Source organism: Colletotrichum spaethianum (assembly GCF_022836535.1).
Source record: "Colletotrichum spaethianum MAFF 239500 DNA, contig04, whole genome shotgun sequence".
NCBI lineage: Eukaryota > Fungi > Ascomycota > Sordariomycetes > Glomerellales > Glomerellaceae > Colletotrichum > Colletotrichum spaethianum.
In genome coordinates, this window is record NW_026054774.1 from 1,369,979 (window position 1) to 1,392,143 (window position 22,165).

Here is a 22,165-nt window from a genome sequence, read left to right on the forward strand (position 1 = left end):
ACTAAGTGGCTCAGCAACCGAGACATCGGACGACTCCCGCATGCTGCGGCTCCTCCGAGGGGTCTCAGTCCATGGGCTCGAACCAACACGCGGGAAAAGGGAGGATCGCATCCCAAAGGCGACCGCGATCGGCCAGACACCTTGTCACATGTCTTTTACTGTCGCCTGGTTCGGTCGTGCCGGAGGTGGACTTCATAATTCGTCGTGCCTAAACGCAAGATACCTAACCCAAATCAACGCCTGCAGACCACCCAAAATCCGAACCACCAAGGACAAAGTGTAGCCATCTAACCCCTGTCTATGTACAAGGTCATGTTGACCCACGCCTTCACGCGGCGTTACCTTACGAACCGGGCGCTCCAGCCTTGAGCATCGCCATCTCCGGCGCAGTGAAGCCGTTGCCCAGATACGCGAACCGGTTCTGCCTCGCGTTCTCGTACGTGTACTCCCAGTCCTCGCCCCTGAAGTGCTCCAGCAGGCGGATGAAGTGCATCCGGCTTCCAGGGTACAGCCCTGTCACGGGGCCGTCGACCTCGCCCTGCTTGTACCAGGACCTGCATCCGCCCGCGAAGACGGTACGCGGCATGACGGCAGTGATGTGCTCGAAGTAGTCCTCGACGGCGGCTTCCGACGGGACGATGGACCGGATGCCCTGTGTCTGGCACTTGTGGATCGTGTTGGCGATGTAGGTGGCGATGTGCTCGCTCAGTGTAAAAACATCGCCTTGTACAACGGGAGCGTTGGGGCCTAGGAACTCTGGGGGAAGCGATAGTCAGCATTGAAATGATAAAATCGAGAGCGACTCGACTTACTAAAGTAGTTGGGCAGGCCTGCAACGGCAAGGGACATGTAGGCCTTTGGTATTTGCTCAGACCAGACGTCCTGCAAGTTGCCCTGTCGACCAACAAGCGGGAAAGCCGGGCGAAACGAAGAATCGAAGCCGGTGGCACAGATGATAGCATCGACCTCTAAGACCTCGTCATTTGCCAGTACTATGCCCTGAGGAACGAAGCGCTTGATAGCATCAGTGTGAAGAGAAACCCTAGGGTCGTGGAAAGACTCGAGATACCCAGGCGCAGGAGTAAGTCGCTTGCAACCAAGGGGAAAATCGGGTATCAGCTGCCTGCAGAGCTCCTCATTGCCCCTCAGCATCGCCGCCATAAACTCCTTCGTCTTCCCTAGTGCCCATGCCTGCTGGGGGCTGCCGGCAATAAGAGAAATGGCAAACTTGATGTTTGAATCCATCTCCAGGGTCTGCGCGAACTTCTTGTAGAAAGCCGGGTCGTTCTGAAACTTCGCGATCGTCGCCGCTGAGAAGCGCTCTTCCTCATCCATCTCGATTTCCTCAAGTAGAGAAGCAGAATGGCCCATCTTCATTGTTGTGATCCGAGGCGGAATGATTAGGCTCGGTGTACGGATGATATGGTGAAGCTTCTTCACGTCTACCCGGCGTAAGTCTTGCGAACCAATGGAGCGGCGAGCAGGGCAACTGACGGGGCCTAATGGCCGGAACAATCTGGACACCAGACGCTCCATTTCCAATGACAGCCACTGTCTTGTTCGCGTAATCGAAATCTTTGGGCCAGTTTGCGCTGTGGATCAAAGTACCCTCGAAGTCTGACAAGCCCTCTACGTCGGGGAACTTCCATTTGCTGTAGCAGTCAGACGGCGAACTTCAACCATGACTGAGCTTAAAACGTACTTCAAAATACCGGTTGCGTCGATGAAAAAGGTGGCATGGTCTTCGAAGACAGCACCGGTCTCCAAGCTCTTAATCTGCAAATCCCACATGCCCTTGGGCTCGGACCAAACCGCCCCTACAATCTGATGCGAAGTCTTGATGTAGGGCCGCAGGTTTTCCTCGTCACAAATCTGGCACAGGTACTCCTCAATTTCGGCTGCGGGCGCGAAGAAGCTCGACCAGGCCGGGTTCGGCCTCCAGGTGAACTGATAGTTGTGGCTGGGCACGTCACACTTGCATCCCGGGTAGCGGTTCTCGAACCAGGTGCCTCCGACGTCCTCGTTCTTTTCGTAGACCACAATCTCGTACATCGAAGCACCAAGCGTGTTTCTGAGGGTGCGGATCAGGTTGATCCCGCTGGCTCCGGCGCCAACCCCGATGATACGGATGGGCCGCGGGGCCCCGAACGGCGCCTCACGTACTGTGTAGGCAGCTTTGCTTCGGGCAGCTTGGCCGGATCCGCCGCCTTGGGCGTCGACATGTCGAGAGAGTTGAGGGAGCTGGCGTGTCATTGTGAAGTTGTTGTGTAGTAGATGACTAGGTGGGAAATGACAAGGCCGGATGGTGTGGTTTATATCTCAGTCAAGTTGCAGATGCGGTCAAGGTTTCTGAAGAAGGCGCCGGCAAGTGGCTGCAAGGAGTCCTTTCCCGAACAAGCGCACTTCTTTTGTCCCTTTGGCGGAGTTGCGGCTGGAGAGGAGGGAGCGGGCGGCGAACGTGGTATACGGCACGCGTGGTGCGTTGGGCTTGTCACGGAGAATAGCCAATGGAGACAAAGAAGCCTGCAGTCGATAATACGATGAGATAAATGGACTAAAGAGGAAGAAGCAACGAAAAACCCGTTGGCATGGGCAGGCCTTGGGAGAGACATCGCCGGCCTCACCAGTGACAGGCAAATTCCGAGGTGAGCTCGACGGCCCCTACACACAACTAATACGTCGACCCACGCAACCCCATCACCTTGAGCTGCAAGCTAATGCAGCACGACTTCATGTCAGGAAGCATAGACTTCATGATGGGAAAGGAGACAGCTCACGTAGACAAGCAACAAACGCCAATGGATATGGATCCTGTCATTCTCGAATTTGGGGTCGAGGCAACAGAGGGTCCGCAACGGGCGTCATTGTTGGCTGATTTACGACCGGGGCCGTTTGTAAATCTTGGCTGGTGGAACGGCACATGGTGTGGCTGCACCTATCCAAACGACTCTGGAACAAGGCTGGCCCATGAGTCCTGCGGCAGAATTGATGAAATGGCGTATCTGCACCTCTACTAGCTTGTTGTGGTCGAGCAAGGTCCGGTTAGAAAAAGGGTCCCGGACTGACAAGGTCGTAAACCATCCAACCACGATGAGGGACCGGGCTGAGGGGTGTCAAGGCTTGGGACCCAGAACAGTGAGTGGCGAATCAAGACCCTCGCCGCGCTGGACGATGGAGGCCTGGAGCCGGAGCCGGGTTGTAGACTTAGTATATGTCGTAGACGAGGGGCCATACGGAGCGGGCACGAATCCTGTAGATTAGGGCACATGGTAGAAAAGGACGACCAGTGGGATATGGCGGCTGCCATCTCGGGAAGGAAGGTGAAGCGGCCATAAGCTTAACGTGGTTTAACATCGGCGATTTCGTCAGTGCCATTGCTTCCTTGCTTGCATTCCAGCTGCTGATGGACACCCACGGGAATTCCCCGACGCCCTCATTATGCAGATCGCCGAGGGAAGGAATCGCGAGTGCCGCGCTTAGCATTGATCGGCCGCGAAGCTGTTCGGCGCCGCATCCTAGGATGGACAGCGGGGGTGTTGCGCGTTTGCTGACCATTGATACATGAGATCTTGGAGCACGAAGCCCAAATGCACAAGATCCTCCGGGTCTCTAAATGCGGAGATGTGTGTGGGTGCCTGCCTGTCTGCCAGACACTTGCAGCTGAGCTCTGAACCTAGTCGATAATGGCTTGCAGGATGGCGCCAAGGCAGCCGGTGTTCAGCTTGAGGCTTTTGTACGTGTTGGCGCGTGTGTAAAGCATGCGTGGAAGACGCAGTCAGATACGTGCTAGGGATAGGCTCAATTGCGGAGAACTTTCCGAACGTCGGGCAACCTATCAGGGGCTGCAGGCAAGTTCGCAATCGCCATTGCCTTCGCGGTTTGCATTCAGCACGGCGGGACGTACCGAAAAGTAAGCCTACAATCCGAAGACCAAGAAGAGGATTCGAAAACGGAAAGACAATGGTTGCAAAGTACATCTGTGGCCCGGATGCCGCATTGCAGGAAGCCTCCTCTTTCAGAATTGTCGGCCATTGGCTGGTTTGCGACGACCGCGCATCTTGTTAGTGATATGTGTTCGGATTGGTACAGAATCGAAAGAGCCTCGAACAATGGGGCACTGATACCAAGTCCTTATGGCAAACAACCGCAATGACCTCATGCTTGACCAATGATGCCTGACGTGTGTGCATTTGAATCCATCGACGAGCGCGCATCTGATTCTCGGTCAAACAAGCAAACTGTTAAAGTGCCACCAACTCTGACCAACAACGATGGATGGATAGGCTTTGGGCCAATCATCAATCGTTGGTCCAACGCGAACCAGTTTGTTGTACGCGAGCTGCTTACATCAAGCTTGATCGACCCGTTGCGACAAAGACAGCACTTTGAGCCACCAACCGCGAAACGTTTGAATAACACAGAGGATTCGTTTCTCGGCCATCGCCTGACTTGATCCAATACCTCCCGGTCAGGCCAATTCGGTGAGTATCCAATAGGAGCCGGCAATTTGTACCACTTTGGGGCGAGCCCGCCCCCACATTTTGATAGGTCGCTCTCTTACTCACCTTGCAAGTACGTACAAAATTCCTGCAACCCCGCGGCACATCCCACTTCACAGAATATGGCATCCTCAGCATTCTCCTTCGGCTTCGGCGGCGACGACATAGAGGACGACTCTGTCCCGGGCGCCGAGGCCTCCGCGCCTGTCCCGGAGCCCGAGACCCCGCAGTCCGCTGCGGCCAGTGCCTTCCCGGTCCCTGGTAAACCCCAGCTACCGCCTACCGGTCACGTCCTGCAGGACATGCTCGCGAAACTGCCCTCCAAAGTTGCCTTTGGAATCCTGGACGTGACCCTTGACGACGGCAGCGTCATCAAAGTTCCTCGGCGAGAATTGTGGGATGTGCGAGTGCAGCTCATGGCCGAGGATGAGGCCGCCAGTGAGGGTCCCGAAGCCGAGGGACTTGGCAGCCACGACGTCAAGACGGGTGTCTACGAGGGCGGCTTCAAGAGCTGGGAGAGCAGCGTCGATCTCGTCAAGGTGCTCGCCAGTGGCCAGTACTTGGACATGCTAAAGCAACGGCCTCTCCGAGTGATCGAGGTACGAGACTGACGCGCGTCTCTTGCTCCAGTGGCGACAGAAGCTAACACCGCACAGCTTGGATGCGGCACGGCGCTCCCTTCTCTGGCCCTTCTGCAGTGGGCTATGAAGGACTCGGCCCCGAGATCGCCGCTTTTGCTCACCCTCGCCGACTACAACCCGACGGTTCTGCAGTTGGTCACGCTACCCAACTTCATCCTCGCCTGGGCCCTCCAAAGCAGAGACCAGAACCCTTCCCTGCAGGAGGCATTTGCGTTGGAGGACGAACTCGAACTTACACCCGAGGTTTTGCAGCATTTCCAGGACTTCCTTACGTCTTCTCAAATTTCTCTTAACTTCATTTCTGGTGGTTGGTCAGTCGAGCTGGTCGATCTCTTATACGAGACTCAGTCCAAGTTGGACAAGTCCGACAATTTCGATACCCTGCTGGTGGGAGCCGAGACGATATACTCGCCATTCGCGCTGGAGGCTTTCAACGAGATGGTTTTCGCCATTCTTATCAGAGAGCAGAGCGAGCGCAGCAACTGCCAGTCGCAGGCGCTGGTCGGAGCGAAGAGGCTCTACTTTGGAGTTGGGGGTTCACTCGATGATTTCGTGGACAAGGCCAGAGGAAAGGGCGCAACAGTGGACCAGGTCAGAGAGGAGGCCGAGGGCGTCCGGCGAGGAGTCGTCCGCTGTACGTTGAGTGCAGCCCGTTAATAGACTTCGTTCTAGTCTGAGCTGTCGATGAGGCCATTTTCTAACAATTTTGCGGCTCCCACGGCGCTTCTGTGCCACGTCCTCCGCCTCGTGTGTTGTTGGTTGACGAATGCCTTGGCGTAACGGCCACATGCTCGGGGCGAACTCGGGTATGGCTGTCAAGTCGAGAAACGTCTCAGGGTGAGGTACAGGAGTTGGTGTACCAGTGCTTGGCAACGGTCCTCGTTGACATTTTGGTTGGTGACTCCTCCAGAAGCGTGAGGGCTGTGAAGGGCTAGCTGAAGTTTGGGCATTCGTTGTACGTATGCCCTGAAATTTCTACGAGACATTGTCCCTTCCAGTCTTTGGGTCCGATGGTAATTGCAACCCATACACCCCATCCGTGGGCGTTGAACCCGTGATAAGTCTCGCCCTGATTGGTGAGGGCGGCTATGGCGCTGCAGAATCTCCATTACCCTGACTTCGGTGTCTTGCTTATACTGGAACACCACGAATAGCGTTGGTGACAGCAGCGCCGCGCATTCCCGCCATCGCCATCGGATACCGGGGTTTGCTCTTGTTTTACGTCACTTGAGTGGAATCAGAAGAAGCCGCGATTCTGGCGCATTTCCATTCCAGTAGGGTGTCAGAGTGAAACGCGTACCAGGGCGAATAGGCCTGATCCATTTCAGCCAAGGGCGATTTGCCACGAGATGTCATCGTGCGGCTGGTAGAAAGGCCGCGGATCTGAGTATACGCAGCAAGTGGAGCCAAGCCTGTCACGGAGAAGGTGGTGGCAGTTTGAAACTCAAAAGATGCCCAGACGTTGGAAAATTTAAGCGAGTTGCTGCATCCAATGATTTGGTCCGATGGCCCCTGGTGTGGTTATATTTCGTGGGAAGCAACGTCAATAAGTATTGACAGTCATATTGGAGCGTTCGGACGACGGTCGAGCTAGGCGACGCCCTGCAGATGCTGCGGGCATCCCGTTGGCGGGCTGTCGACCGCGGAACCCTTCGGATGAATGCTCGGCAGGTTTCCTCAGGAGTGGACAGGGCAGGTAAAATGCCCCGATTGCAAAGCCGACGAGCTCTGGGCCAGCAGTTGGTGTTAGTGCCTGGGTCCGTCGAATGGATCTCAGAAACAAGGACTGTGGCGCATGGATGCAGGTACCGTGCAAGCCGTGGAATAGCGCGATGCTAGGGAGATTTGGCCAATGGAGGTCTCCACAACGGGACCCAACGAGGTGCGTATTGAAATTGGACTCGATAAAAGCACAACGGAGAAGCGCCTGACGTCGTTACGTCTTATTGTCCTATATTGTCCGAGTTATGAACGCACCCCCAGTCGACCGAGATTACCGGTCCTGCGCTGCCCTTGTGCTGATGTGGTGGTAGGTTCCGCTGAGGAACGGGAAGTAGGGGCCGTAGAGTACTCCATACATTGAATGTGTAATACGGCATGTACTATCTATGCATGCTCATGACGAGAGGGTCGGGATGAATGGCGGCACGGGTCAGGCGGCAGGCGGGTGAAGGCGAGGGGAAGTATCTCGCCCGTGGTCCGCGGGAGATCCTCATTAGGCGACTAGAATGACAGCAGCGGAGCAACCTGTCTCTTCATTGATCGGTAACCGTCTGCCCCATTCCAGACTGATGTGCGTCTGGCTACTCGCGGTTCGAACCAGGACCGATGTGCACCCTTCAGAGAAGCGCCAACCCATCACGCCCATCTCATTGAGCATTAACACCCACCAAAAGGTATCTGCGTTCTTACGCTGATCCGATGGTTCCTGCGTCATATCTGTGCTCCCACAGAAGGTGAACATCGAAATATTGGCCTGAGCGACCGCGGAAGCAAGAGTGTCCGGCAAGGCTACCGCCGAAAGTGTACCGCTGCATAATGGCCCCCGGCACATCAAGGTTTAGACGGGCCGGTCAAAATGCTGCTGCTTGGAAATACATGTACCATACACTTGGGAAGACCCAAATAGCATCATTTGTATTTTGCAGTATCCGTAGGCGTCGTCACCTCCAATAGCGCAGTGGGGAGAGCCCTGAGCTGCCAGGGCTACTTGGCATCGATGATCGGATCGCAGGCAGCTGGTTACGGGTCCGTGGCAGGCAGAGTTATGGCCTCGAAAGATCGAACACGAGCTGGAAAGGAGGGTGGAGGGATGAACGCTGTTGGTTGCGCACGCAATTGCAGGCTTGAGCCGGGCGTCAGCGGCAGCGAGTAGTGCAGTAGCAGCACTTTGCGCATTCCCACGGGGGGCGAAAAAGGTCTCAACCGTACTGTTGTCTGTCCAATACGGAGAGATCCTCGGAGGGTGGCGGCTGTCGAAGTGTGCGCGCGAGAATGGGAGGGGGGGAGTCTCTCTGACTCTCCCTTGCTGCGCCTCGAAAGACCCAGATCGACAGGAACTTTTCCCCATCATCGGGTGAGGACGAGAAAAGCGGGCCCTGCGAGAACATGGGGCGAGAGTCAGGGCAACCGAAGGGGTGTCTTGGAGCATCTTGGGCCGTTCCAGTGGGTTCCAACGGGGTGTCACTCGCTGTGGGCTGGCAGTTGGGGAGAGAACCAGGGAAGTAAACATATGGAGGGCTGTGACATTTTCCAGGCGCATTGTTCAATTGTTGACGGTGACCACTGACAACCGCCCGGAAGGACCCTGGCCCAGACGTGAGCCGTTCAGGTCCAGGCCTCTTGCCCTCGCTGGAAGGGATCTTTCGATGACCCCCAGCTGGACAACCCAATGAGGTGACCGCGAGCGACTCCGGGGGATACAAGGAGAAGCTGAGCACCATCCAATTGCATTTTCCTGGAAAGTGAGGGGGGCACGTCGATGGTCACGCGTCGTTGGAGAGCTATGCTTTAGGCTGTGCCTCGAAGCCACGCAAGGTACATAGTGCTATGTATATTGCTTCCCTAGCCTTTAGCTTTACACATGTCGGTACCTCGGAGCTATCTCTCGAATCGAATCGAACATACTGGACAACGACGCGCAAATGGTGAGGTGAGGCCAGGTCGAATACCCAGCTAACGCTGCTGCTACTGCTGCACCTTCTTGTGGCACCGTACCTACTATGTAGGCGCGAGGGGAGAGGAAGAAAGACGGAAAAACGAACCACAGGAACCTGAGGCTTGGTGCTCTCATTAGCCCTTCTCCTGGGTTCGCCAGGTTCCTCTCTGCAACAGGGGTACCCTCCCAGAATTTTCCACCCTAGTCCCCATCCGGCGCTAGTGCCACACTTGTTGCTGGGGCTTCTGGGCAAGGTGCGAAGCAACCCGTCCGCGCCGGCCATCGCTTCCCTCATTTGCGACGACTTGCCCGGCGCAGACTGGACGCCCTGGCGCGACTTTGTAGCTCACGCCAGTGGGAGCCGTGATGCCGCCCGCGGCCTCCTCGACGCAGAGAGAAGGGGCGCGGTTGCTACTGCTGTTGCTACGTCGGCTGCTTGTTATGATGTCGATATTGCTCTACCAAGCAGCATGGCTGCGATCGCTCCCTTTCCTGTGACAACCTTTGTGAAACCTGCCTCTTCTTTAAATCCCAAGTGCGCCCATCTTTTCCTGCCGAGCGAGTCCATCCATTCCATCACCACACCTCGTCCAAACAAACACCATCATCAACAGACAAAACAGGTATACTTGGATTACCACCACACGAACATACCACACCCTCCAGAACCCAGACTCACCGGTTCTGCTTTAACCATCCATCCATCCATCCATACACCCCCAGCAGCGCGTTCGAGTAATAAGAGGAATAGCTCCATTTAGGCACGGATACTGATGTAAGTCTCATGCCTCCGCCAAACCCGCACACACACACACCACCCCCAGGCTCCTTCCATGCTCTACCCCTGATTCTGCTTCGCCTAATTTCGCGCCTGCGAGATGGGGAAGCCTTTTTCTACTCCTCCGCCCCCCTCCCTTCGTTGCCCGTTTCTCTCTCTTGTTTCCTCACGAGCCTATTCCCGACATTCGTTGTTGACCTTTCTTTTGCTAAATTACAGTAGTTCGATACCTAATACTCCTACACTCGTTCACCACTTAATTTCCAAAGAACCACCCAAGCCGTCACAATGAAGAGTTTCACCTCCGTCCTCGTCGCCGGCTTTGCCGCCCTTGCCCAGGCTGTTCAGCTTACCAACAGCGACTTCGATGTCAAGGCCGGTGAGGCTTTCACCATCACCTGGTCTGATGCCCAGGGACCCGTCACTCTCACCCTGAAGAACGGCCCCAGCACCAACCTGGTCACCGTCTCGACCATTGCGTGTAAGTGCTGTCAACCGTCCTGCAAGTCATGAGAGCTTGAGCCTGACGATTATCACAGCTGGCCAGACTGGTACTTCCTACAGCTGGACTCCTTCTTCCACTCTCCCCACCGACCAGTACGCCATTGAGATCTCCGACAGCTCTAGCACCCCCAACTACTCCACGCAGTTCACCATCACCACCGACGTTACCGCCTCGGCCTCGGTCTCCTCTGCCGCCTCCACTGCCTCGGGCACTATCACCACCACCGTTGCTGCTTCCACCATCACCACCTCCGCCTCCCTCACTTCCACCTCCGCTGAGAGCAGCTCTGCTTCCTCGACCGCTAACTCCACCGCGGCTTCTACTGTTTCTACCAGCACCCGTTCTAGCACCCGTACGTATATCTCTAGATCACCCAACTATAGGACGACTCGATTAACCAGCTCAACAGGCACCAGCGCCACTGGCGAGTCCACTACTTCTCCCACCACTGTCCCCGGCAGCGACTCTGTCCGTCTTGGCTCCCCCATTGCCCTCATCGGCCTCACCATCGCGGCCATGCTTTACTTCCAGTAAGCGTGTACTCTTGAAGTGAGGGCATCCGGGTTATATGGAGTCCTATGACTGGTATATGATGCGAACAAGGGTTTATAATACAGTAATGCGATCCAAGAACAGTTAGGATTAGGCGTTGCATTTGAATTGAAGCAAGGGTCGAGTAGCAAAAAGCTACAGTAGGCAGAGGTTGAAAGCAAACAGCATGCGACTTCGAGGTTAACCTAGTTATCTGGGTCTGTACACGAAATCAACTGGCAAAACCATACCAATGTTGCCTTCTATCAGTCGTCTCGTTGGAACTTTGTCCGCCCGTGACTGCTTGACATTCCCGAACGTGTAACACAGCCCCCACAAACCCCGCGTCTTGTCTTTCCCAATCAAGCTGCATGCACAGCATGATTGTTGTCCTGGGCATTCTATTCTCCTCTTGCTCTCATCCGCCCGTGCTCTGATGTCACCCAAACTGACGCGGATGCCGACATGCACTGTCGTCCGGGGCCTTCTTCCTAGGGTGCATCTGACAGGACGGACGTCGAACTTACGCAAGATGGTCAAAAGACAAATCCAGATCCCGATCGGCGGTGCGTCCAAAGTAGTCAGGGGTCCTTTCCATCATCGTTATACCACCACCAGATCCCCTCTCCCCAGGAAAATAGCGCCGTTTTGACGTTTCGGACCCAGTTCACACTGGCCGCAGTAAAGGAAGATTGGTTCCATGCGGGGGAGAATATGGAGATGGGCGCATCACTAACGTGGAGACGGCGAAAAAAGGGGGCTGTCTGCCGCCTTGGAAGGAAGAAGCAAGGGGGAGGGGGGTTTTCCGCCCCGCGATCTACATGTCTTCAAGACGCACAGAACAAACGAGAGAAAACAGGGACGTTTGCCACATGGGCCCTTTTTTTGACAGACCGGTCCGCCGCTGATCCGGGGATGAGCCAACGAATGTGTAGTTTACTCGGTGGAGAGTCTCAGAGGGCGAGGCGGTGGCTGTGACAAAAGAAGCAACGACGGGCCATGCGGACCAAATTTCCCAGCGTGGGAACTTTTTCGAGTTTCGTAGTATTTCTCCAAGACTGTCTGAAACAAAGCGCTTCACGGGTTGCCGTTACTGTGCTTGAGAAAATGGCTTGGTATACGTTGTTTACACCATCACTGCCCGCCCTTTCACAATGGCTAGACCAAAAAAAACTACTACGATACAACTGAAAAACTACGGCGGCGGCGCTCCCTTTTTGGGGCATCTATGTTGAAACAACGTGATTTGAAATCGAGAAAACCACCGGGTGCTGGGGCATGCTGATAATGATACAGTAACTTCATAGGCGGCTCTTGGGCTCAGCCTTGTTGTCCTCGGACGCGATGAGGACGAGGGTGCAAATGTCGTCGATCTTGCCGCCGTGCCAGTTTTCTTGCGGGAAGTACTTCTGCACGCCTTTGGCGAAGGGGCCGTCGACCTTGCGGTTTAGGCTGGCCGACTTGGCGGCGGCCGTGATTTCGGCCGCAAGTACGCTCTGCAGAGTCAGGAATTTGGAGGGTGGCCTCTCGGTGGCGTCCTCGGAGGGTTTTGTGAACGGCTTCAGGTTATCGACGATGCGGACGCCGTTCTTGGTCATCAGCCACGCGCCCGTGGAGGTCATGACGTGGCTCACGATGCGGAGGATATCCTGGTTGAAGAGATTGTCCCAGACGCCATCCGTGGCGAAGACAATAATGTCACCATGGCGTAAGTTGTGCTGGGTGACATCGGCGTCGCGGGGGAAGTCGCAGAGGTTGGCGCCGCCAAACGCCGCCATGCGAGCAGCTACGCTGGGAGGTACGATGGAGAGCTGGTAGGGGGTATTAAATGCGTGTGTTTGGGGTTCGGAGTAGGTGTGTACGGCGTTCAAACGGAGCTGGATGAAGCCGGAGTCGCCCAGGTTGGCAACGTCGAGATTGCCGTCCGGCGACGCCACGGCGACGCAAGCCGTGCTTCCTCCAGCAATGACGGTACTGTCTTCGCATATCGCCTGGTACCCCTTCTGCATCAGGTTCTGCGCTCGGAGCGGTTCCTTATCGCCCGTGCCTTTTGTCGTCGGGTCGTTCTTGATCGAGCCGTGTCCGTAGGCGGTGGAGGCCATGTAGTCGCAGAAGCCATGCGAGAAGTCCGCGGGATCCACCCCGGAATCGACCCAGCCACCTACACCATCAGCAACACCAAGGGCTACTGCACCCGAGTCCCCCACCCTACTGATGAAGAAGGCATCGTGGCCGCTGTCTGGTCTGGACCGTTTGTTGCGGGTCTGCTGGATACGGTTATAGGGGTTGAAGTGGAAGATATGTGTTGACGGATCGTATGGATGGTCCTTGGCTGTGAAGGACGCTGCGACGTGGAAGGAGAGCTTTGCAGCCGAGGCGGAGCTCATGCTTCTGGTTGTCGAGAGATATCGATGGGATGCGCGGGCTGGGGGGGCCGGCTGATGCCGCGCAAAGTATGTTGGAAGACTAGTGCAAGCTGCGGTTGCACCGTCAGAACCTAGTCAAGAGATATCCAATGTGAAGAAGAGAAACATACCCTTTGATAGAGGCCTTGGTTTAGGGAGAAGGACCAGAGGCTGGCGCAAGATTGTCACCGTTGCGGCCATTGCTTCCAATGTGCAGCGATGTGTAGTGTTTCCTGTAGATGCGGTGCTTCCGCAGTCCGCATGTTAACTGTCCCAAATTCTTGTTGCGATTGTGACAGGAATCACATAGCGAACACGCTGCTGGTCCCCGTAAACTTTCTGCAAAAGTTGGATGAAGAGCTTCCGTCGACGCGCAACACTCGAAAATCAATTGGACAGACAATTTTTGATAGGTGGTCGCGTCTGAAGGGAATGCAACATCCGTTTGATGTCATATGAAAAGGTCCAACCCCAGATTTCACAGGGATATTGTCCGGGGTATTTCCGCTGAGTCAGCTCTCGATCACCTGCTGCCGTTTCTGATAGCCGGTTTCTTCCATTCGGAAGCCGGGGGGAGGGGGGAGGAATGGTTCGCGCTGCTTTAGCATTGAGATTACGGTAAGCCACCATCCTGCTACCTGGCCGTCTCCCTTCATCACTGCTATGGTGCAGTCGATATGCGTCCTTGAGTGTGAATTCAATTGGTACAGTACCATTGTTTTATCTGATATTGAGATTGATTCTACAACACTCAGTGTATCTCAAGTGGCGCAAGATAGACGACAGGGCATGTGCGAGCAAAAGCGGCAATCCGATTGTGGTTGAAAATCACTCGGTCATGATTGGCTAAAGACCCGCTTTTCGTGCTCCGGCCGCTTCGACTCAATAACCGAGGGATTGAAGCAAACTTCCATGATGTCTTTCACTTCACCTGAACGCCACCAAGGATAATATCACGGTGAACCACCGCCTTTCCACACCGCGCCCCGCCAATTACTTGGAATCGCTCATCTTCCATCTGGTGTGTCAACCGTCCCTCTTGCTACCTGCATCCATCTGTTCCAATCCGAACCGAACACCGCCAAAATGGCATCTCTCCGCTCTTCCTCCCGAGTCTTGGGCTCGGCCACCAAGGCTGCCTTCCGCCCTGCCGTCACCGTCCCTCGCCGCGGTCTGGCTACCCCCAGCGATCGCGTGCCCCGTACTAAGGAGCCCGAGATGAAGAAGTTCACCATCTACCGCTGGAACCCCGATACCCCGACCGAGAAGCCTCGTATGCAGGAGTACACGTTGGACCTGAACAAGACCGGACCCATGATGTTGGATGCGTTGATCCGCATCAAGAATGAGCTGGACCCTACCTTGACCTTCCGCCGAAGCTGCAGAGAGGGTATCTGCGGTAGCTGCGCCATGAACATCAACGGCCAGAACACGCTGGCTTGCCTCTGTACGTGGTTTCTCGACGCATTGCAATTCGCCCCTTGCTGCGCATCGCCTCAGTAGAGTGACAGAGGACATAGTGCTAATGCCAAATAACAGGCCGTATCCCCAAGGAGTCTGCGTCGGACGTCAAGGTCTATCCTCTGCCTCACACCTACGTCGTCAAGGACCTCGTTCCCGACTTGACCCAGTTCTACAAGCAATACCGCTCGATCAAGCCCTACCTTCAGAGAGACACTCCTGCTCCTGATGTATGCGACCCTGTGCATCCTTGTGTTTGTGGCCATTTAGACTAACCCCCATTATAGGGCAAGGAATACCGCCAGAGCGTCGCCGACCGAAAGAAGCTGAGCGGTCTCTACGAGTGCATTTTGTGCGCCTGCTGCTCGACCTCGTGCCCGTCTTACTGGTGGAACTCTGAGGAGTACCTCGGACCTGCTATTCTCCTTCAGTCATACCGCTGGCTCGCCGACTCCCGTGACGAGAAGAAGGCGGAGCGCAAGGCCGCCCTCGACAACTCGATGAGCTTGTACCGCTGCCACACGATTCTCAACTGCACACGTGCTTGCCCCAAGGGCCTGAACCCCGGCAAGGCTATTGCCGAGATCAAGAAGCAGATGGCTTTCTAAGAAGCTTGTGGTGTCTACGTTTGGAGTCATAATCTTGGGCGGCGCGATATTGGCTGTATACTAGGTAGTGTGTACTTTATGAGCATGGCTGGAGTTTGAACTCCTTGGACACACTAAAAGGGGGACTTTGAATTCAGGCTTTCTTTTGTTTTCTTTAGTCCGCAGTAACTCATGGGAGACTGCCCTGCGTGTGTCTGAAAGTGCCCGAGCGACGTAAGGTAAGAGACGGTCAAGGCCCCAGATTGCTACGTAGGGTCGCGGAGGTGCCAATTTCAACGGGAGAGGCTGAAGCAATAAGAGGTGCTGCCACATTACAGCTGGTTGCAGAACGGCGGCCTCACCATAGATACCTAAAGTAACCCTAAACTATTTTTATCATTTCAGTCTTCCGCGCAAAAAGCGTTAACCTGCAACCTACTTATTTTGGACATGTCTCGCGTTTGCTATTCACATTGCTAAAAACAAACGGCGTTTCAATTAACTAGTAGACTGTCACGCTGGTGAAAACTGTGGATTTGCCGCCGAGGTTCTGCTCTGGCTTACAATGTGGCAAAGAAATGGGGGCGACGATGGGCAGTTCTTGTCGTGAAGTCATGGACTCGCTCCTCTCCATCGACAAAGAGACCTAGTTCCACTCGCACCTCGGCAATGCGACTCGGGAAACGGGAAAGCACCTTCCGCACGCCACTGAGGAGTTGGTAAATTCAAGTAACACAAGAGAAACGACTGGGGAAAAGGCTTACTCAATTGAGTGAAGTTATAGATGGAATAGGCGTCGAGTAAATGCCATCTCTACAACCGATACTCGGGTTTCGAGCTGCTGATCACCAGAGGCTAAGCTTTCATCCGCTCGCCCTGATGATACCCCGGAATCGATCTCGGAATTTGACGGGACTTTGCATGTGAACCATGCCCCGGAAACCAGCTGTGGCTTTCCTGGAGGTGTGGCGCGGATCCACCAGCCACACCTTCTCTGGCCAATCAATGACGGTGTGATTACCCGAGGTGCCGAGCTGACTTGTTGTAGAAGACGTGTGCGAGGTTTGCCGTGGTCCATCCCGTACTTTTCTCCATACACTGGTTGTAGGCCTACCCATCACTTAGAGATAGCACCTCGTTTTGGAGACCAATTCAAATCGACGGTAAGTGTTCGACAGCTCATGCAACTCTGGCGTCTTTTTGCTAAGTCATCAGTCCTAGGCCTGATCTCCCTCTTCCGATAACGGTCAGTAACCGATCCGTACATCCGGTCCCAGGCGAACCTCTTTCATCCCAACATCCTCGGCCGCCACCATCTTCCCCTCCGCACCTCACGACCCAAACATTCACACGAATACAACGAGAACGTATACTGATACTATAGAACAGTGTACACATCAAACATGGCCTCATCAATGGCGTTGAGGAGGTTTGCTGCCAAGCCTGCCGTATGTTGCTCCCCTGATCCCTTTCACCCCTCGCTACTACATCATTACTTGGATTTGCCTTCGAAGAACAGAGCTAACTCAACCTCAGTTCTCGCAGGCGCGCGCATTCTCTACAACCAGACCCGCGGCGCGAGTGTTTGCGAACCGCCCACTTCGTGCGAAGGAGGCCTCGCCCTACCTTTCCAGCAAGTACCCCGTCATTGACCACGAGTACGATGCCATCGTTGTCGGCGCTGGCGGTGCTGGTCTCCGTGCCGCTTTTGGTCTCGCCGAGGCCGGCTTCAACACTGCCTGTATCTCGAAGCTTTTCCCTACCAGAAGTCACACTGTCGCCGCTCAGGGTGGTATCAATGCCGCCCTCGGAAACATGCACGAGGACGACTGGAGATGGCACATGTACGATACTGTCAAGGGCTCGGACTGGCTCGGTGACCAGGATGCTATTCACTACATGACCCGTGAGGCGCCCGCCTCCATTGTCGAGCTCGAGAACTACGGATGCCCCTTCTCCAGAACTGAGGACGGAAAGATGTGAGTTGAAGCCGTTCATCATCGCGGTGACATGCAGACGCTAATAGCCCTTCGCTTGTAGTTACCAGCGCGCTTTCGGTGGTCAGTCTCAGAAGTTCGGCAAGGGTGGCCAGGCCTACCGTTGCTGCGCTGCCGAGGACCGTACCGGCCACGCGCTTCTTCACACTCTCTACGGACAGTCTCTCCGTCACAACACCAACTACTTCATCGAGTTCTTCGCCCTCGACCTGATCATGCAGGATGGCGAGTGCCGCGGTGTCGTCGCCTACAACCAGGAGGACGGCACTCTGCACCGCTTCCTTGCTAACCACACTGTTTTGGCCACTGGCGGCTACGGACGTGCCTACTTCAGCTGCACGTCTGCCCACACCTGCACTGGTGATGGTATGGCCATGGTCGCCCGTGCCGGTCTCCCCAACCAGGATCTCGAGTTCGTCCAGTTCCATCCTACCGGTATCTACGGCGCTGGTTGCTTGATCACTGAGGGTGCTCGTGGTGAGGGTGGTTACCTCCTGAACTCCGAGGGTGAGCGTTTCATGGAGCGTTACGCCCCTACCGCCAAGGATCTTGCCTCTCGTGACGTTGTTTCTCGATCCATGACGATGGAGATTCGTGAGGGCCGTGGTGTTGGTGAGGAGAAGGACCACATTTTCCTCCAGCTCAGTCATCTGCCCGCCGAGGTCCTCCACGAGCGTCTGCCTGGTATCTCCGAGACCGCTGGCATTTTCGCTGGTGTCGACGTTCGCACTCAGCCTATCCCCGTCCTGCCCACCGTCCACTACAACATGGGTGGTATTCCCACGAGATACACCGGTGAGGTTATCACCGTCGACGAGTCTGGCAACGACAAGATCGTTCCTGGCCTTTTCGCCTGCGGTGAAGCCGCCTGTGTCTCCGTCCACGGTGCTAACCGTCTCGGTGCCAACTCCCTCCTCGACTTGGTCGTCTTTGGCCGTGCCGTTTCCCACACCATCCGCGACAACTTCACCCCCGGCACCAAGCACAAGCCTATTGCTGCTGACGCTGGTGCTGAGGCTATTGAGACTCTGGACAACGTTCGCACTCGCGAGGGTACCAGAACTACCTCTGATGTTCGTCTGGCCATGCAGAAGGCCATGCAGACTGAGGTCAGCGTCTTCAGAACACAGGAGTCTCTTGACGAGGGTGTCCGCAAGATGACCGAGATCGATGCTCAGTTCCCCGACGTCGCCATCAAGGATAAGTCCATGATCTGGAACTCCGACCTTGTTGAGACTCTTGAGCTCCGCAACCTCTTGACTTGCGCGTAAGTCTTAAAAAGCCAGCTTGTTTTTACATATCAGAGATGCTAATTGATTGTCAGTTCCCAAACCGCTACCTCCGCCGCTGCTCGTAAGGAGTCTCGTGGTGCCCACGCCCGCGAGGACTATCCCGACCGTGACGACACCAACTGGATGAAGCACACTCTGTCCTTCCAGAAGCAGCCCCACGGCAAGGTCGACCTCGGCTACCGTGGCGTCATTGCCAACACTCTGGATGAGAACGAGTGCAAGGCCGTTCCTCCTTTCAAGCGTGTGTACTAAAGTTGTTTCGATTAGAAATTGGTGTCGGGTGTTCTAAGGAAACCGGGAATGTGTGAGGAGATGGAAGCAGACGGAGGAGGCGGAGGAGAGAGCAGCGGAAGGCATATCAAGGCAGTCATAATACCACGACGGACAATTTAGTTAATGATCGTGGGTGAGCCACGTGGGGGATATCGCGACCTACCCTGGAAACTAGGCTATTAGGGCTGGTGCATACACCGCAGGCTTTTGGGCTTTGGCTCTGGAGTTAAAAACGTGTAAAGTAGGAGGAGAAATTCATTTTGTTCAAAGACTACGCTCCGGTTTTGCCACATGTATTGGACCTGATCAACTGGTGAGGCGGCATAAGATGGGGTACACGTGTGTATAGCCTGGCATTCGACATGCTGGCCGGTTCCATCAGGTAAAGTTGTTAATATATACCATTGAATTAGAATCCCTATTGGCTAAACAGAATCGTAAACCTTCGTTCATAGACCTTCATCAAAGCTTATTCCTTTCCATCAATACGCCACCGTTTGCATCCGTAAAATAAACTATAAAACATAAAAGTTTTGTATCTCGACCCCTTTTATTATCAGGTAGGCGACGTCGACGGGTCAATAACCTCGCTAGATGTGCAAGGGGGTTTGGAATACGACGGCCAGGGGCGGCAATCAGCGTGACATCTTCAAATCCGTCGAGTAAGTGACTGGCTTTGCGACATCTACACTTAGTAGGCTGGGGGCGATGAACTCACCCCCCGTACATCTGACCGCACTCATTAATATAGTCTACACAAACGGTCCGGGAACTGCAATTCTCACTCGATGTGGGCTGCCGAGTCGAATTGGAAGGTGGCTTCGTCGGAGCCGGTGGCTTGATGATCGGCCCGCTCCCAACCAGGACCTGCAAATTGAGCTTCGGAAGACCCGATGTGGGGATGACGGGCTGCAGCGTCTTGGTGATTGATTTACTGAGCGTGGACTTGCATGGCGGCATCGTCGGCCGCATATTCGGCTTGCACATGTCGTAACAGCCTCCCCATCGTATACTGCACTCCGTGTTGATGCCGTCGATGCACATGGTTCGAGGGCAGTCGGCTGCACCGGAGGGAGGAAGCTGGATCTGTGGGGAGGCGGCGACGAACCCGACGAGGCCCAGGACCGTCAAGAATTGACCGGAAAGCATCTCGTCCTCGTGTGTAGTAGCGCTGACTGAACAGTGACGTTTGATGTTGTGCTTGGTAGTGTGAGATGTCAGGCGTAGTCGGCTACTGCTGAGTGCTTGTTGGTGTGTGAGTTTCGACTGGACCTAGGCTGGATGCCCAAGATTCTATATATCCTCTGCACCTTACCGCAAGGGCGTGCTTCTCTGCAAATTCTCCGATATCCGTTTAAGGATAGCCTTCATGACGGGAAGACGGAGGCTAGCGGACATGGGTTCATGACTGTCTCGGCCCTTGGTCCTGTTCATTGCACTGCGCCGACCCGGCAGACGCGCCCTGATTGTTAGTTTTCTTGTGGCAACTCTGGTTTGGTTATTTTCCGCTTTGCCTGGGAAAACGCCAAGGAATACAACATGGGCTAGACACGAGATCAGAGCATCCAGATTCGTGGTAGACGGGAGAGTGAGCGCATCCGGTCAGGGTGCGCAGAATAGCGTCCGCCTCGAGCACAGGCGGGCAAAGTGATTGATAGTCCTTGACGTTCTAGGATCGTCGATGGAGTCAAAGTCTCAACTTTTTTGGCTGTTTGCGATTATTTGGTCTCTGGTGCCCCGCCGCAACGAGGAAAGCAGGCTTTTCTTTCCTCCGAAAGGTCAAAGGCGAAAGCGGATGGGGCTACGAAGCGTCACACTGACACGGTTCCTTTGTTCGTGACACCTCTGAGCTCGGACAAGACAGGCGAACGACCCAATGAGACAGGCAACGGCTTTTCTGTCGCACCGTGGGATATTCTGACGAAAGGTTTTCAGGGAACCAGAGACAGGAAATACCTTCTACGGTGCAACTTCAACTGAGCCATCATGGGCTCGCTTGTATGTAGGAAATGCAGACGAAATCGTGGCAGTTCAAGCCATCATCGTCTATTTTGTGCTACCTCGTGGCTGGTCGCCAGCCACTAGGGCGAGCTGGCATAAAGGTCTCCGGATTGTGTCGTTCTTGCCAAGCCGCTTGTCTTGGATAGGCGTCGATCTAGACCCCTTGCTGGCGAACGGTCTGGGCGGATAAGTATCGACCGGTTACCTCCAAGTCTGTTCGACAGGTCGCATCCGGAGGTGCGGATTGATGACAACTGGCGGGTGCAGCATCGGTCCGTCTGTTGAGAGAAGCGGTCATGGCAATCCAGCTTGAGTCCAGTACACGAGCAGGGGATTCTCGAGCTGGAATATGTTCTGCCAAATGTTCGGCAAGCCTGTCAACATAATGCCGCCGCTGTATTTTCTAGGCCCATGTAGTAGTAACATCGCAAGTTACGCAAAGCCGGAAACAAGATATGTGATGGTATAACCCCTTTCATGGTTTGGGAGGAATGCGCCGGCAAATTGGTTTCCGATGTGCGAGCTTATCCTTACCTATACACGGCTAGCGACTGCATGACATCAGTCTAAGGATGACAGCTCGTTTTTCCTCGGCGAGCAAGAAGGAAGAAGCGAAAGTATACCACTCATACGAGATATATTCGTCTTGAGCCCCAGATGCGGGTTGGGGGAAGAGGGGATGTGTAAGTTTGCAACGTGCAACAAGCTATGAATAGAAACGTCTTAGATGGCTACTGGTTTCTTCCTTGTTTGGTATACTGTTTACCTGAAGCCCCAAGTCCTGCCTCTCGTTACTGTTCTGGCACGACACTATCGCTATTTCACTGTTTTACTGCGTAATCGAATGTAGGTTGCGAGTTTGACGGCGGTGGTATTGCGGGTGATCTTTATCCAGGAAGGCGGATGCGCCGTATTGAGACATGATCCGCCCAAAGCCCTGAACCGCTCAGCTTCGTCACTTCCGCACCTTCCTCCTCGCACCTCCATGTTTTCTCCATGGAAATTCCTGTGTACTTTCAGGAATAAGAGCTTCCCTAGCGATCGTCAGACTTTGATCAGCAGTCTCACACGAGACGTATACTCCTCGCATCGATATAGCGGGACGGACATGGTAGTCGTGAGCAAACTCCGCAGGCAAAGATTTCCCCTTGGAGCACGACTCACCAAAACAACTTTCTTGATCCGCAAACTCCACCTTGAACACCATTCTGTGAACATCAACTCGTGAGCTGTGGCTAAGCGCTTGCCTGGATGATCAAATATCGGTCCTATTCATGGGGTAGCACAGGTTCGCAGGTGGTCACAACAACCACCCCCCAGATTACTCGGAGATGTTGTACACAAAAACCAAAATCTTCATAGTGATACGAAATGCTTCATCCTGTGACAGTTCTTTCGTATTCGATTTCCGGCACATGTTCAATGAGTAGAGGTATCCCATGAATACTAAGGAAGCCCAGTTGGTACCATGTCAGCCCCTACTAATATGGTTCTAAACGTGTACAGAAACTCCTGCTACCAGTGTCCAACTTCGTCG

At 54.7% G+C, this 22,165-nt stretch overlaps 7 protein-coding genes across 7 annotated transcripts; 4 read left to right on the forward strand and 3 right to left on the reverse strand.

Annotated features, from left to right (window-relative positions):
- Positions 1 to 343: 343 nt before the first annotated feature.
- On the reverse strand, positions 344 to 1,377 carry ColSpa_02413 (putative sterigmatocystin biosynthesis P450 monooxygenase STCB; the record flags this gene model as incomplete). The annotated part of the gene is made up of 2 exons (XM_049268625.1): positions 344 to 756; positions 813 to 1,377. The coding sequence occupies 2 exons, from the start codon at positions 1,375 to 1,377 to the stop codon at positions 344 to 346; spliced, it is 978 nt and encodes a 325-aa protein (XP_049124582.1).
- A 3,244-nt stretch (positions 1,378 to 4,621) lies between these two features.
- Positions 4,622 to 5,797, forward strand: ColSpa_02414 (histidine protein methyltransferase 1; the record flags this gene model as incomplete). Its single annotated transcript, XM_049268626.1, has 2 exons — positions 4,622 to 5,098; positions 5,156 to 5,797. 2 exons carry the CDS (start codon positions 4,622 to 4,624, stop codon positions 5,795 to 5,797), a joined length of 1,119 nt encoding a protein of 372 aa, XP_049124583.1.
- Positions 5,798 to 9,864: 4,067 nt separating this feature from the next.
- Positions 9,865 to 10,615, forward strand: ColSpa_02415 (uncharacterized protein; the record flags this gene model as incomplete). Its single annotated transcript, XM_049268627.1, has 3 exons — positions 9,865 to 10,057; positions 10,116 to 10,433; positions 10,491 to 10,615. 3 exons carry the CDS (start codon positions 9,865 to 9,867, stop codon positions 10,613 to 10,615), a joined length of 636 nt encoding a protein of 211 aa, XP_049124584.1.
- Positions 10,616 to 11,913: 1,298 nt separating this feature from the next.
- ColSpa_02416 (5-azacytidine resistance protein azr1) lies at positions 11,914 to 12,999 on the reverse strand (the record flags this gene model as incomplete). Its single annotated transcript, XM_049268628.1, has 1 exon — positions 11,914 to 12,999. One exon carries the CDS (start codon positions 12,997 to 12,999, stop codon positions 11,914 to 11,916), a length of 1,086 nt encoding a protein of 361 aa, XP_049124585.1.
- A 1,104-nt stretch (positions 13,000 to 14,103) lies between these two features.
- On the forward strand, positions 14,104 to 15,086 carry ColSpa_02417 (succinate dehydrogenase assembly factor 2, mitochondrial; the record flags this gene model as incomplete). The annotated part of the gene is made up of 3 exons (XM_049268629.1): positions 14,104 to 14,464; positions 14,557 to 14,708; positions 14,766 to 15,086. 3 exons carry the CDS (start codon positions 14,104 to 14,106, stop codon positions 15,084 to 15,086), a joined length of 834 nt encoding a protein of 277 aa, XP_049124586.1.
- Positions 15,087 to 16,468: 1,382 nt separating this feature from the next.
- Positions 16,469 to 18,606, forward strand: ColSpa_02418 (putative succinate-semialdehyde dehydrogenase [NADP(+)]; the record flags this gene model as incomplete). The annotated part of the gene is made up of 4 exons (XM_049268630.1): positions 16,469 to 16,513; positions 16,602 to 17,044; positions 17,106 to 18,329; positions 18,387 to 18,606. 4 exons carry the CDS (start codon positions 16,469 to 16,471, stop codon positions 18,604 to 18,606), a joined length of 1,932 nt encoding a protein of 643 aa, XP_049124587.1.
- Positions 18,607 to 19,408: 802 nt separating this feature from the next.
- ColSpa_02419 (uncharacterized protein) lies at positions 19,409 to 19,776 on the reverse strand (the record flags this gene model as incomplete). The annotated part of the gene is made up of 2 exons (XM_049268631.1): positions 19,409 to 19,536; positions 19,563 to 19,776. 2 exons carry the CDS (start codon positions 19,774 to 19,776, stop codon positions 19,409 to 19,411), a joined length of 342 nt encoding a protein of 113 aa, XP_049124588.1.
- Between the last annotated feature and the right edge of the window lie 2,389 nt (positions 19,777 to 22,165).